Here is a 14,076-nt window from a genome sequence, read left to right as displayed (position 1 = left end):
TAGAGCTTACACCCACTACTCCACACCCAGTGGTGTTTGCCAGCATTGGATGAGGGAGAGGAAGATTCTGAAATGAAGGAGGGAATAGGAAGGTGGAGAAGGGGCTAGAAATAAATCTCTGTGTGCCAAGCTGAGCAGTTTAAACTACATTCCATAGCAGAACCTCTTGAATAGTGGTTCAAATTGAATAGTGACATAATTAAATCTGTATCTTAGAAAGATAATTCAAAGAGCTGCCAACTGGAAAAGTGAAAGCCAACAAAATGCTAGTGGAAAGAAACACCACATTTAATGGAACCAAATGCAACTCTAAAATTTCCACAGCTAAGATGACTCCCCTCCCTACTAATTCATTAATAGGTAGTTCTTTCACTCCAGTTCTCACTTAGAAAAAGTCTGACACAGCATAAATAGTTGTGAACTTACACTTTATTCATATATATTAGATATTGATAATCTTAACAAATGAGTTACTTTCCATTTGGGTACAGTCACAGTTGTCAACAATATTTGGAAGCACCAGGCATGAAATCTCTTGAGATGCTATGTTTTCATCAGGGTCACCTGACACATTCAAGTTCTGTCTGACAGACCATTAAAGCAGTGGCTCAGAATGCAGGCAAGTTTTCAAACAGGCAGTAACTGGATAGTATCACTTCACTTATAAGTGTTCATTATATCATCAAGTGAAATAAACACACAACCCACAGGATCTTGCTTAGGTTGGCTGCCTAGGTGGCCCCTGAGATAAAGCCTTGTAATCACATAGCCTCGCCTAATTAGTCAGAAAACAAAGGATTAAGTGAAACAGTCACAGGATATAGGAATTATAAATAATACATATATTAATAGATATTCATTTTCATTACACAAAAGTTGCTATTATAAATACTTATTTGATTGATGAGTCTAAAAATATATTCCCCATATAAATAATGTTAAATATTAATAAATAGATTTAGATTTAAAATTCAAATAGTGCAGGCAGGACAACCATTATTGGGATGCTCTTCGACCTCGAAACATCTGACTCCTTTTTCGCTTCCCTATTTTAGCTGCTGGCGACAGTTCAGCCATCACTTGGATGAGTTCATGTACTGCTTTGCGTTGGACATTCGAGTCAGTTACCTATTGGGAAAGAAAAGAGCAAAATTAATTTCAGGCATATAAGCCATCAGGATATTCAGTTAATGGCATGATGGTCAGTGAAAATAAAACTATTCCTTTAAAAAAATGGACCATATTACCTTAATATACAATATTTACTTCTTCAGCAGTTGAGGCTAAAAATTACAATTACATTACTAGTTGTGCAATGATGTGGTGGAGTCCGTCACATATCTTTAAATCTACTCCCATAGAATTCTTGAAATCATATAGTGAAAAGACCCCTGGTGTGGAGTCAATGTAAAAAGGTGGATCTGAATCTCATGCGTGCAATAATTCTGACCTTGAGCCAGCTACTTAACCTTTTGGAACCTCTATTTTCTCATCTAAAGGAAGAGAAGACTGTTTCTATGACCTCTCTATCATCAATCTACCAATTATATCACTTTATACTTTAGTCTCTCCTGTATGTATCAAACGAGTAACTATAGGTCAATGATTCTCACTGTTGTGCATAGCAGATTAACCTGGAAACCTAATAAAGACCTCAGAGATCCAGGGGCACGAATTGGAAGGACTGTGCCCTGTGCATTCACTAAGCTCCTCAGGTGATTCTGACATCCACCTAAGTTTGAGAACCACTGATCTAGGTTAGGTACCCTAGAAAACATCAAGTCCAAAACAAGTGAAAACTGTAATTTTTAATTTCTCCCAGATTAGGTCAGTCTCTCAATTTCCATAATAGGTTTTAAAATAACCACCAATCATATTTATATATGGCTTACTGATATATAAAGTTTAAAATTAGGAATTGCAACAACTTTTTCAGTACCCTACCTTCTAGGCCAGCAAATTGAACTACTTGCATTTCCTCACTCTAACTAATAGGGCCATTTAGGTGATTTCATTCTTCCTAAAATGTGGACCATTTGCTTTCCTCTTGACTTTGCCATTATATTTTTTCTAATCTTGGGAACACTATGGCTACCTCGCCACATTTCTGAGGATGGCTGGGGGATTACAGGCTACAGGGCTAATTATGAAAGGGCATAACATACCTCAGCTTAGCAACTGAGCCAAAGAGAACAATAATTAATAGAGCTCACTCAAGATTGCCCATCAAGAAACAGGAGGTTTGTAGCTTCCAGAAGGAAGAAACCCACAGATTTTTTTTTTTCACTTTTTTAAGGCCCAGTTCCTGCGGAGTAGAAGAAGTTTTCTACAAGCTGTGTGTTTGCAAGTGACAGATTTTACTTTCCAGTGTTCAAATCATCACCAAGAAACTAAGAGACTTATCCAGGACGGAACAGTAAGCCAGGGGCACCACTGGGTTAGTGGCAAGTGCTGAGTGTCTAGTTTCTAACCAAAGGAGACCTGTTGCCATGTCTCTCCTTTCAGTTTCTGGGGGTTCACATGAGAGGAGTGAGAGGCAGGCCCGGCAATAGTGAAAGCTGAGCACAAATCCTAAGAGCACAAATGCCAGCTTGAGCTCTCATTTGAGCCCATTTATATCAAAGCCAATCCCAAAGGAATCTAGAGGTCTTTGTCTTCTAGATAAAATTTTGAAAAACGTGTTTTGTCTTTATGCCTCAATGTTATCTTTCTGTTTATAGAAGGCATAATTTAAAGATAATTTAAAGATACAAGTTCATGAGGTATGACTTAGGAGTCTAAGGAGTTCTCCAGCTGAGATATTCTGAAAGTTGATAGAGACTTGATAGAACAATGTTTTCATAAGCTATAAATTCTACCTATTTTTCCCTAAAAACAAACAGCAACCATTCTTGCTTCTAATTAGGCAGTACAATCTGATAGGTTGGCTAGAGACTTGCAGTGGGGTGCACTGGTACCTACTCAAAGGCTGTAGCTTTCTTCTATCTCATTCTCATTTTCTATTCTTGGCATTGTAGAGTTTTGGAGCAAAGAATGTCATCAAACTTATGCAGTGAACCTAACAGTTTCCTTTTAAGATGAGGGCACTGAGCCCCAGCCAGCCATGTGATTCATCACAGTTCCCTGGTGGCTGAGATGGGAGGAGAACACACATCTTCTCAGCTCCTCCCACTGCTCTTTCCATTAAGACAGACAGCCTCTCATTCAAAGTAAGAGAATTTCCATCATATGAGCAAAGGACAATGAGAGAATTGCTTCTCAGTACTCCCCACTACTTCCTCACCTACTTCCTCTTCATTGGATTTGTCAATTCACCTGTCTTTACACAATAGTTACAATGCCAGCATTTTTCTACATTACATACTTCAGTGATTCCCATACTGGCTTTGCAAAGTCATCCAAACACAAATAGAATTAGTAAGAGTTTCAGCTACAGGTTGAGTTCATAGCTTTAGCAACTGTTAAATAGCTAATGTCTACTTTCTGGAGAACAAATGCTTTGCAAGACCTTCCGCAATGAAACCAAAGAAAGAATTTAAAGAGCCTTACCGAATAATTGGTCAGCTTTTCAAAGTCATCCCGTTTCTTTTTGTTGCTATTGAAAAACTTGACATTAATGTCTTCCTTGATGGTCTCCACACTCTTTTGGATCCTCTGGTCATCTTTGAAGTTTTTAAAAAGTTTGAAGTAAAAGGAGACAATTTGGCTCTGCATTATTTTTCTGTCACTCTCCTTGGAAGGAAAGAACACAAACAGAGGATGATGTGTATTTATCCATCAGAAAGCAAGCAACAGGAAAATTAGCCAAATGGGAATATTCAGCTTACCTCTTTCCAATTCCTCAAGATGTCTAAGAAAAGAGTTCCATTATCTGCTACATCTGGATCACCTGCATTCTGGGAAAAAAAAAAAGGGGTTTACAATTAGCCCATAAATTGTCTTAAAAATATATTTCAAGTTTCATTAAACTCAGATGTGACAATATTCACTGATTTCCTTTTCAATTCTTCTGCTTAGTTCTAACACTAAGTGTTCACAAAATGTTTATGTGAGATATAGCCAAAGACTACTATGCTCTTTTAGCTTTTTTATTTTCCAACATAACCATTAAATTGCAATGTCACAAAGGAGTTAAACAAAGCTGATGATACTCCAAGGGTCTCAAAAACTATAGTAGGCTAAAGAAAGTATTTTCAAGCTAGGCTAAAAAATACAGAACAAAAAACAGCAAAGCCACCCCACTATAAAATACTGCCCCCCAATGGCACAGGTTTCTATTACATCTACTATGCCTTCCTGTAGGGTATTATGTCAACTTTAAAAGATAGTTCCAAACGTGTGCGTGTGTGTGTGTGTGTGTGTGTGTGGTCTGATTTTGTGTTGTAGGAATAAAATTAATTGTGAATGTCTGAATATTAGTATGACAGCTATAATTATAATAACTAAGTTTTAAATAAATAATGAAATATTTAAAATGTAAAAACTTTTCATTAACCATCAATAAAATTTTAAAAGAAACTCAAAAAACTCACTTAAAATTTTTAAACATTCCATAGCCAGAATCATAATTCCTACAAAATCCCAGTGAGCAACTAAGTTCAGGAGTAATTCACAAGGAATATAGATAGAGCAGCAGAATGTTGAAATAACTTTTTGGAGAAAATCACCTATCAGTGATTTTTTTAAGCCAAAACTTTAAGGACCTTTTTTACTTTAATTTGTAAATGTTTCCTATTAACTTTTGAATGCTAATCTTGACCTTAGAGTCTGAGAAGTCAAAAACTAATAGCCAATCATTTTTTTCAATATGCATACTCCTTGACTTATCACATCTGAATGAGTTCTCACCACAAAATTATTAACATCATTATGCTTCATATCCATATTATGCCCATCTTTGGGAAGATTCATAAATCCCTTTTAAGTCTCTATACAAACTGAGCAGAAGGTTAAAACAATATCTAGATTATGTAGTCAAGAAACTCATCCAGTCAATAATTAACAAAATAAAACCAGATCTCAAAATGACTGCGTACGAGAGGACAGTCTATCAGAGATGCTACAGCAAGTCAATATTCAGTCATTTTCAACCACAAAAAAGTACTATTAAAAAGCCATACTTACAAAATATTTCTTAAGGTTTTCTGCTTCTTTTACATATGGGTCCTGGCAGTAACAGCCAAGAGAACCCAAAACAATGCAGAGCTGAAAAGCCAAGATATAACTTGTGTATTTCATCATTTCAGAGAGAGTTAAGCCAAAGAAGTTGAAATCAGAAGTTCTTGTATCAAGTTGATCGGGTCCAAAGGGCTTAACTGATCTTTCTCTTCTAATAGCTGATCTTCAGATGATCAGAACAATGTGCTGCACCTCCTTTGGCTGCTGGTATTTATACCTAATTGAAGTCTCCTCAGGATTACGTATTTTCACAAGTTTTTTAAGATGAGATGGTGACAGATAGGCAGGGATGCTAGTTTGTATTAATAACTAAGGTTTTGTGGCATTTGGGTGTTGTAGTTAGAGTTTCCTTTAGACTCCTTGGGTCCTTTGACGATGAGACAGACCCATTATGCCCACCTGTGCCATTCTGGTGGGATTCTTTGAAGGCACTTTTACTTCACACCATTCAAGGACTGGAAATTTTTTCGCACCTCCCCCCTTCACCCTGGTAAAATGTTGACTCCTCATTCACAAAGCACATTGATCATTTGCTTGTGGTTGGGAACAAGTGAAAAAGGAAATTCTAGGGCCTCTCAAACCTTTACAAAGGGGGAGCCTTTTAAAATTTTTCTTGCAAATGACCAGAAAGCAAGGAAAGAATGTGGTTGAAAGACCAATTTGGTGAGGAAGTCCTTCATCAGAGTTGGTTAGTAAAATATCTACCACAAGTTTCAAAGTGCTCTAGATCAGCCCTGCCCAGTAGAAATACAATACAAGCCACACAGGTAAATTTAAATGATCTAGTAGCCTCATTAATAAAAGTTTCTTAAAAAGGTAAATATAATTTCTAAATACATTGTATTTAAACCAATATATCCCAAATATTACTTCGGTATGCATCAGTATACTACATTATTAATAAGGTATTTGACATTCTTTTTGTCATATTAAATCCTTGAAATACAGTGTACAGAATATTCCCATGGGGAGGGCCAGGCACAGTGGCTCACACCTGTAATCCCAGCACTTTGGGAGGTCGAGGTGGGTGGATCACAAGGTCAGGAGTTCAAGACCAGCCTGGCCAATATGGTGAAACCCCGTCTCTACTAAAAATACAAAGAATTAGCCGAGCATGGTGGTGCATGCCTGTAATCTCAGCTACTAGGGAGGCTGAGGCAGGAGAATTGGTTGAACCCAGGAGGTGGAGGTTGCAGTGAGCCGAGATCATGCCACTACGCTCCAGTCTAGGTGACATAGTGAGACTCCATCTCAAAAAAAAAAAAAAAAAAAAAGAAATACAGTCTATATTTTATACCTACAGTGCATCTCAATTTGGTCTAGTCATATTTCAAATGTTTAATGGCCACATATTGCTAGGTGCTACTATATTGGACAGCATAGCTCTAAACAATTTATTGTTCCAAATAATCAGTATTAACAGAGAATCTTTTTAACTTTTTATTTCTTTGTCTTTCAGATACAAAAAAAAAGGATTATTTCTCCTCCTTTGTAATTTATTTATGAAGTACAACACTTTGGGATGGCACAAAAAGCCCTCCACTCTTTGGTTCCAACCCACTTTGCATTTCTACCTGCACTGTGTACATAACAGCATTGCGGTTATGGGGGCAAACTTGATTCCTGACTCCCATACTATCTAGCTATATGATTGTGAGTTAGCTTCTTAAATCTACTATGACTCAGTCTCCTTATCTGTAAAATTGGCTTGATAATAGTATCTTCTTCCATGCTTCAGTTGAAAATTAAATCAGATAACCCTCATAAAGTGCTAGGAATTTTTCCTGGCACATAGTAATCACTCAATAAAAGTTTATTATTATTCTGGCACATTGGATGACTAGTCATTTCTTTAAAAAAAAAATACCCTGTACCTTTGCTCATGCTGTTTCTTTGGTCTTGAGTTCTTTTTACTCTCATTTGTGCCCCTGAGAGTAGTAGCCATTCATCCAAGCCCAGCTTAAAAATTATCATCTCCCTGAGTTCTTCCAAAATTATCCTCCCTAAAATTAATCTTACATTCTCTATAAAAGTCTTGGTGTATACATTTCTAAGAGTTCTGATTCCTCAGTCTTGATTGAAGATAGTTATTCGTGTGTCTTCTCCCATATTAGATTGAGTTTCTGAAAATCAGAAATTGTTTCATTGCTTTTATGATGGCTTTCTCTTCCTTAAAATATTTTGGCATGGAGATTTGCTCATAAACAGCACTGAATAAATGTAAATTCAAATGCTTGCCTAAGGATCTCTTTTGAATTATTTGCCCTCAAGTTCTAATTCTGATGTTATCAGGCCTAACCTATAAGAAACTAGTTTTTAATTAAATAATATTTATGATTAATGTTAGAAACATGATGCTCTGTCTCTTTAGCCACTTGATGACTGGGACAATTTTGTGTATTCTTTTATGTGGAAAAAAAGCCAGAAAGCTCTTTGAGGGGCAATCTTCCCAAAGAATGAATAAGATCAAAACATTTATGTGGAGCCAAACCTCATGTTAAGCAAGTGAAGAATGTAAAAATTACATTGTTTTATTCAAAGCTCTACTGTTGCTCTGCTCAAGAAAAATTATGTCCAGAGAATGTGCTTGCAGGTGGCACAGGGATCTGGGTCCAAGCCTGAGACACACTGCAGGTTCTCAATACCTTCTAATGGTCAACCTCTGAGTCACTGGAAGGAATGTTCCCAGCTTTCTGGAAATAAGTAAAACTTAGTTCTGCCTGGTCCTTGATTGCTTCACTGGAATGTAGTACTAGGACTGAGGAGTTAAGAATAGTGGGATCCATAACAGGGAATGATACGCTGCGTAACCACTTGTAAATTGAGAATGCCTGTTCAAAATAACAGATTATATTGTTTACAGTGTGGCCGGATGTTTATGAAGAGTAATTACATGGCTAAAATCCAAGCTCTAGTAACTCTTGATTGCACGGCCAAGCACAGAATTATGGAATTATGGATTATCTATGGTCAACCTCTTTACCTTTTAGATTTGTAAATCAAGACCCAGAAAAACAAGTGATGTGCTTAAATTCATTCAACTGGCTAATGCAGAACTGAGCCTAAATCCAAGATCTTCCCACAGAGGATGAAACCTTTAGTCAATACATCCCCCAATCTATCACTATCCATTGAGATTATTGTATGTGCCTCTACATTAGATATGTGAATTCAAATAATTACACCCTATCGGGCTTTACTTTCTGGAACTTTTTTTCTGTAGAATTTGTGAGATAGTAATCACACTTTAATTCCTTAAAACATAGTAAGACTGCAAATATATTTTGAAATTGTTTTTGAAATATATTTTTGAAATTTTTGCCTAGACATCCCAGCCAACTCAACTTCATGGGCATGCAACCTGTGCAGTCTGTCAGAACCCTGAACTTAGAACAGCCCACACTTGGTTTAATGCTCTGTTGTCACTTTCTTGAAATTTCTAATAACTCTTCAAGCAACGGACCCACATTTTCGTTTTGCACTTGTTTCCACAAATTATGTAGCTCATCCTGCATTCCAGGCTGGAAGTGAAACATCTGCTATTGGATTGTCATCTTTCAACATATGATTTTTTGGCTCAGAACATTATCACTACAGTAAGTATATCCATTTGTGATCTTTTCCTGTCTTGTCAACTTTGCAAACAAAGAAACTTCTCTCTCTTTTCTGCCTGTAAAACACCTTTTGTTGCACATGCAAACTAGAGGTTTCACACTTTGTTGGTTTGGCCAGTTCTGAGACTGCAGAATAAGTCACCATCAAGATATACTTTAAAAGTTTTGCAAACCCACCAGGAGCCAAGGTGTGACCATATTACTAAAACAGAGGGGCTGAAAACTTTCTTTTTTCTTTTCAACCAGACTTTTTTTTCTGAAAACTGGCTATGGTTATATATGACACGTCAGGAAGATTTCAATCATATCTCATGCTATCCTCAGTCTTAACTGAGTAGGTAGTCAGTAAGCCAAAACTTACACCTTGGTTTCCCTTTTCCTCTGTCATCAGCAGTCACATCCTAGTACTCACAACCAAATTATCTCATCCAGACTTCGGTGTAGATTTCTTCCACTCAATATGAGTCAATATTGGATCCATGCCCCCACGCTATTTTGACTCCCGGAACTCCTGACATCATGCAAGCCAAACCTACGGAAGAAGAATGACATACAGAATGGAAGTCCACACGGAGTCAGATTTTCCCCGCAATTTGACTCATAAAATCCCGTAAGTTAGAGGAAGATTTTCTGAATCCCCCCTTTTCTTTTGTGCCTTCTGGCCAATTTTGAGGAATGGTTCAAAGAATATAGAAGGTATGCTACTTACACAGTACAATCATCAGATTACAATATTCTTAATTTTATATCAGATGGGATTGGGCATTGATAATCCAGAGATTCATGGTCCTGCTTTAAAGGTTGTATTTTTGTTTCACAAGGAATTTTAATGCACCAAGTGCCAAATACTTTGATTGATATGGGGTTACCAAAGACGGATGGAAAGTTCTATTGTGAAAACATTGGTTTATATCCCAATTTCAATTAATTACTATGTCCTTATTGAATTGAATGCCTACTAGATGTTCATAGCTTTAGGGGTTACAGAGAAGTCAGCAGTGAGACAATCTGGTAGAAGCATATGTCACCACATTGGAAGCTAGGATTGATTCTCCTGTTCTTGTTGCTGAATAGGTAGAATAGGTGTCCATATTCCCCATCTCTTCTCCATGTATATCCTCTCCAGGTGGTTCATATAGTTGAGAGGACTTATTGGTCAGAGGGAAATACACACATTGATATATGTATTGTGTTTCTTCCTCCTATACCCAAGGCAGACCTCACTAATCAGTCATGGCATTCCTTTCTATTAAATTCAGATATAACTGCTGAATCCTCAACACTGAAATCCAGATAGATACTGACTTATTTGTATTTCATTGCCTATTTTCCCTATTAGGGCAAAGGGTTACTTGTTGTTATGCCTCTTAGTTAGATCCTCCAAATGGGTTCATTCAACTTACAAAGAAGTAAAAGCCATAATCTCTTCCTCCAAGAAAATTAGTATTGGGGGAAAACATAACAATCCATGAAGTAACGTAAGGGAAAGAACTTTGGCCTAAGAGAAAGGAGTCCCAAATTCTGGTCCTGTGTCTGCAAGTGATGTGAGATTTTGAACAAAGTCTTTACCCATGCCTTATATTTAACCACATCATCTTTAAAATGAAGATTTAGATCTAAATGAACTCTAAGTTATCTTCTACTCTTAATATCCTATGTTTCTATGATTGTGATTTACGAGAAATATAAGGCATTACTAAGGACTAAGGTTACAGGAAGTAAGGACTCCAACAGACTTAGAAATTCAGAGGAATCAGCCAGGTGCAGTGGCTCACGCCTGTAATCCCAGCACTTTGGGAGGCTGAGGCAGGCAGATCACCTGAGGTCAGGAGTTCGAGACCAGCCTGGCCAACATGGTGAAACTCATCTCTACTAAAAATACAAACCTCATCTCTACTAAAAATACAAATCCCATCTCTACTAAAAATACAAAAATTAGCCGGTCATGGTGGCATGCACCTGTAATCCCAGCTATTCAGGAGGCTGAGGCAGGAGAATCACTTGAACCCAGGAGGCGGAGGTTGCAGTGAGCCGAGATTGCACCATTGCACTCCAGACTGGGTGATAGAGCAAGACTCTGTCTAAAACAAACAAGCAAAAAGAAAGAAATTCAGAAAAAATCATTGTCTGAATGGTGGAAAAGTTGGGAAATTTTACCCATCACTTGAGTTTTTAATTTAAGTTGAATTTGAGCTTTGAATTGGAATTGAATTTTTAAACATATATAGAATTTGTAGGAATAATACTTCACAGCTTGTACTTAAACCTTCAGGTCATGTGCTTTTTTACCCCAATGATCTCAAGAAATGAGTTGCCCTCAGGATAGCCCCTGAAATGCCAATGGCACGAGGCTTTGAAAACTTGTACATTTTTCCAATGGAAACTTACTTCTGTATCTCTCTTGATAAAAGTTCCATACTGCACACTGGCAGGTTCACATTCTCTCCTATGCTACCTGGCAGAGGAATTCTGAGTCCATCATGAGCCAATAAATAAATTTCTTTTCTCACCAGTGTTTAACATGTCATTATTACCATGACACCAATCCCTGAACTAATTTAAGAAGTATCAGAATTAAATTCCCATCCATTGATTTTTCAAATGGAAATATTTTTTAATGGCTGTAAAATTATGTGGGATTTTTAAATTAAAAAAATCAGACAATACAAACGAGCATAAGAAAAGAAAAAGAAAAAATCACCTATGATTTCATTTCCCATAGGTAAATACAGTTAGCACTTTGAGACAAAGTATTTCATTATTTTTTTTCTACCTACATAACACAGTGCCTGGCACAGAATTTTTCCCCAATAAACTTCTGTGGATTAACGAAATATGAGCCAAAGTGATTTAGTGATTAAGTTCAAAGGCTCTGGGGACAGGCTGTGTGTATTCAATCGTGACTTTACTCCTTACTGTCTGTTGATTTTTAATGCATTACTTAACTTCTCTGAGTATCACTTTCCTCATCTATAAAAAGGTGATATAAATAATAACTGCCTCAAAAGATTTCATGAGTATAAATTATGTCAACATGTGTAATAGTGCAATGCCTTGCATATAGTAAGAGCTCATTAAATGCATAGTCATTGTTACTAGTGGCTTCCAATATTCATATTCAGTCTCCTCCTAGCACATGGAATAAGATACTTCATAGCCTCTTTCAATTAAATGGTATCTCATGACTTCTTCTGGCCAATCTACTCTATGTAATGACAGACATTACTTTGGATTAGAGTTGACTGGCCAGAAAAAGTCATGAGATGCCATTCTGGGCCAAGGCCAAATAAAGCCCCTGAGAATCTTTCCAGCTCTCTCTTCCTTTGCTGCAGTAATGACAATGGTCACATGTTTTGAGGACACGAAACATGGCAGATAGAATACATGCTACCTCTACCTTCTTTCAGAATCCCTAAGACAAAAATAACGACATAAAAGGCTATAAAGTCTCAACAACAAAAAAAGACAAAAGCAAATGAGAAATGTCAATGAAGTTATGGAAGATGGAAAGAAGATGAGCAAGTGGTGAGTAACTTCAACTTTAGATTTCTCCGCTGCGGCAAGTACCAAGTAGAGGAAAGTTAGTTCACACTGCAGATTAGTAGAAAACTCAAGAATTGTGTTATTAATCACTTCTGAAGAAGGAAGTTCAGGGTGGGATTGAAAATAGGACAATTGGTTGAAAAATATATATAAGATGTAGTTAGATCCCTTGTATCCCACTTAGCCTCTCCACTGTCCCTATATACCTGTTTGAAGACTGGAAGTTTACCTTCCAGCAAAGTTCCGGATATCTTCCGGATATTTAGCATAGCTGAGAAGGAAGTAAGTACCTTCATAAGGTTAGGATTTAATTGAAAGTCATTATACTGAGCAGTGAGAGCACGAGGCTTCCAGAATGCTTACTATCAGGGTTATATTCCTAGTCTCTAGGAAATTGCCAAGCCGAAAAGAAAAGATATACTAACGTGGGGTTTCTGCTACTGAAACTCACCAGTTTCAAGTATCACCCTGCTAGGAGGCTTGTAAGTCAAGAAGTCCAATCCATATATTTAATGAACCCAATCCAACAATTTGGACTTTGTTATAAAATATAAACAACATTAATGAGCAGAAAAATACTTGGAAAAAATACTTTAGGATAAAATGCAAAGTCTAAAAAACAAGCAGAAAAAATAAAAGAAATGGAGTTAATGCAGAGAAAAATAACAAAGAGAAAAAAATCAAAAAAGTAATAGAAGATTAATGGAACAACAACATTTAGAGAAGAAGAAGCTCTTAGAACTTAAAAGCTGGTGGTAGGGCCAGGTGCAGTGATTCACGCCTATAATCCCAGCACTTTGGGAGGCCAAGGCAGGCGGATCACTGGAGGTCAGGAGTTCGAGACCAGCCCGGCCAACATAGTGAAACTCTGTCCCTAGTGAAAATACAAAAATTAGTCAAGTGTGGTGACACACATCTGTAGCCTCAGCTATTCAGGAGGCTGAGGTAGGAGGATCACTGGAGCCCGGGAGGCAGAGGTTGCAGTGAGCCAAGATCACATCACTGCACTCCAACCTGAGTGACAGAGTAAGACTCGGTCTCAAAAAAAAAAAAAATTGATGGCAGAAGTTTAAAAAGCAATAGAAGCGTTGAAATATAAAGTTGAAGAAATCTTTAAGAGAGAACAAAATGTCCAAGAACTGGAAAAATTATAAAGAAATTCAGGAAAACTAAAGAATCTACTTAGAAATCCAACACTTAAGTAACAGGTGCTCCAGAAAGAGAAAATAAGTAATTGAAGGAAGAAAATTATCAAGAAGATTATTTTTTTAATTTCTCCATAGCTGAAGAATGTGAGTTTCCAAAATGAAAAGCCCAGTGAATGCTCAGCCCAATGAGTTTAAAAAAAGAATGAAGAGACAGGCCTTAGAGTGCATTTTTAAATTTCAGAGAATCTTTGATGTGGAGAAGATCCTCAAAAGTTCAAGAGAGAAAACATAGGTTGTAAACATTATAAATACAAAGGATGAGGAAACAGAATGTCATCACACTTCTCAATAGCTATTCTGGAAGCTAGAGGTTGATGGAGCAATGCTTTTAAATATTGGAAGAAAATAGTGTCCAAGCTAGAATTTCATGCTATGCCAAACAATTAATAGTTAGGATAAGACATTTTTTTTATTCATGGGAGATTTTGTGACTTTATGTCCCACGTGTCGTTTCTCATGAAGCATCTCGAGAAAGTCGAGAAAGTGTTTAACTTGAATAAAACATTAAATTAAGGAAGAAGACCTGGGATCCA

At 37.0% G+C, this 14,076-nt stretch overlaps 1 protein-coding gene across 1 annotated transcript; it reads right to left on the bottom strand.

Annotated features, from left to right (window-relative positions):
• Positions 1-339: 339 nt before the first annotated feature.
• On the bottom strand, positions 340-5,988 carry LOC105473416 (interferon gamma). Its single transcript, XM_011727229.2, has 4 exons — positions 5,125-5,988; positions 3,828-3,896; positions 3,550-3,732; positions 340-1,128 (listed from the first exon to the last, which is right to left on the bottom strand). Exons 1-4 carry the CDS (start codon positions 5,239-5,241, stop codon positions 997-999), a joined length of 501 nt encoding a protein of 166 aa, XP_011725531.2. The 5' UTR covers positions 5,242-5,988; the 3' UTR covers positions 340-996.
• Positions 5,989-14,076: the final 8,088 nt, after the last annotated feature.

Source organism: Macaca nemestrina, chromosome 10 (assembly GCF_043159975.1).
Source record: "Macaca nemestrina isolate mMacNem1 chromosome 10, mMacNem.hap1, whole genome shotgun sequence".
NCBI classification, from domain to species: Eukaryota; Metazoa; Chordata; class Mammalia; order Primates; family Cercopithecidae; genus Macaca; species Macaca nemestrina.
Note: the sequence above shows the minus strand (reverse complement) of the source record. Positions and strands in the feature narration are given on the sequence as shown.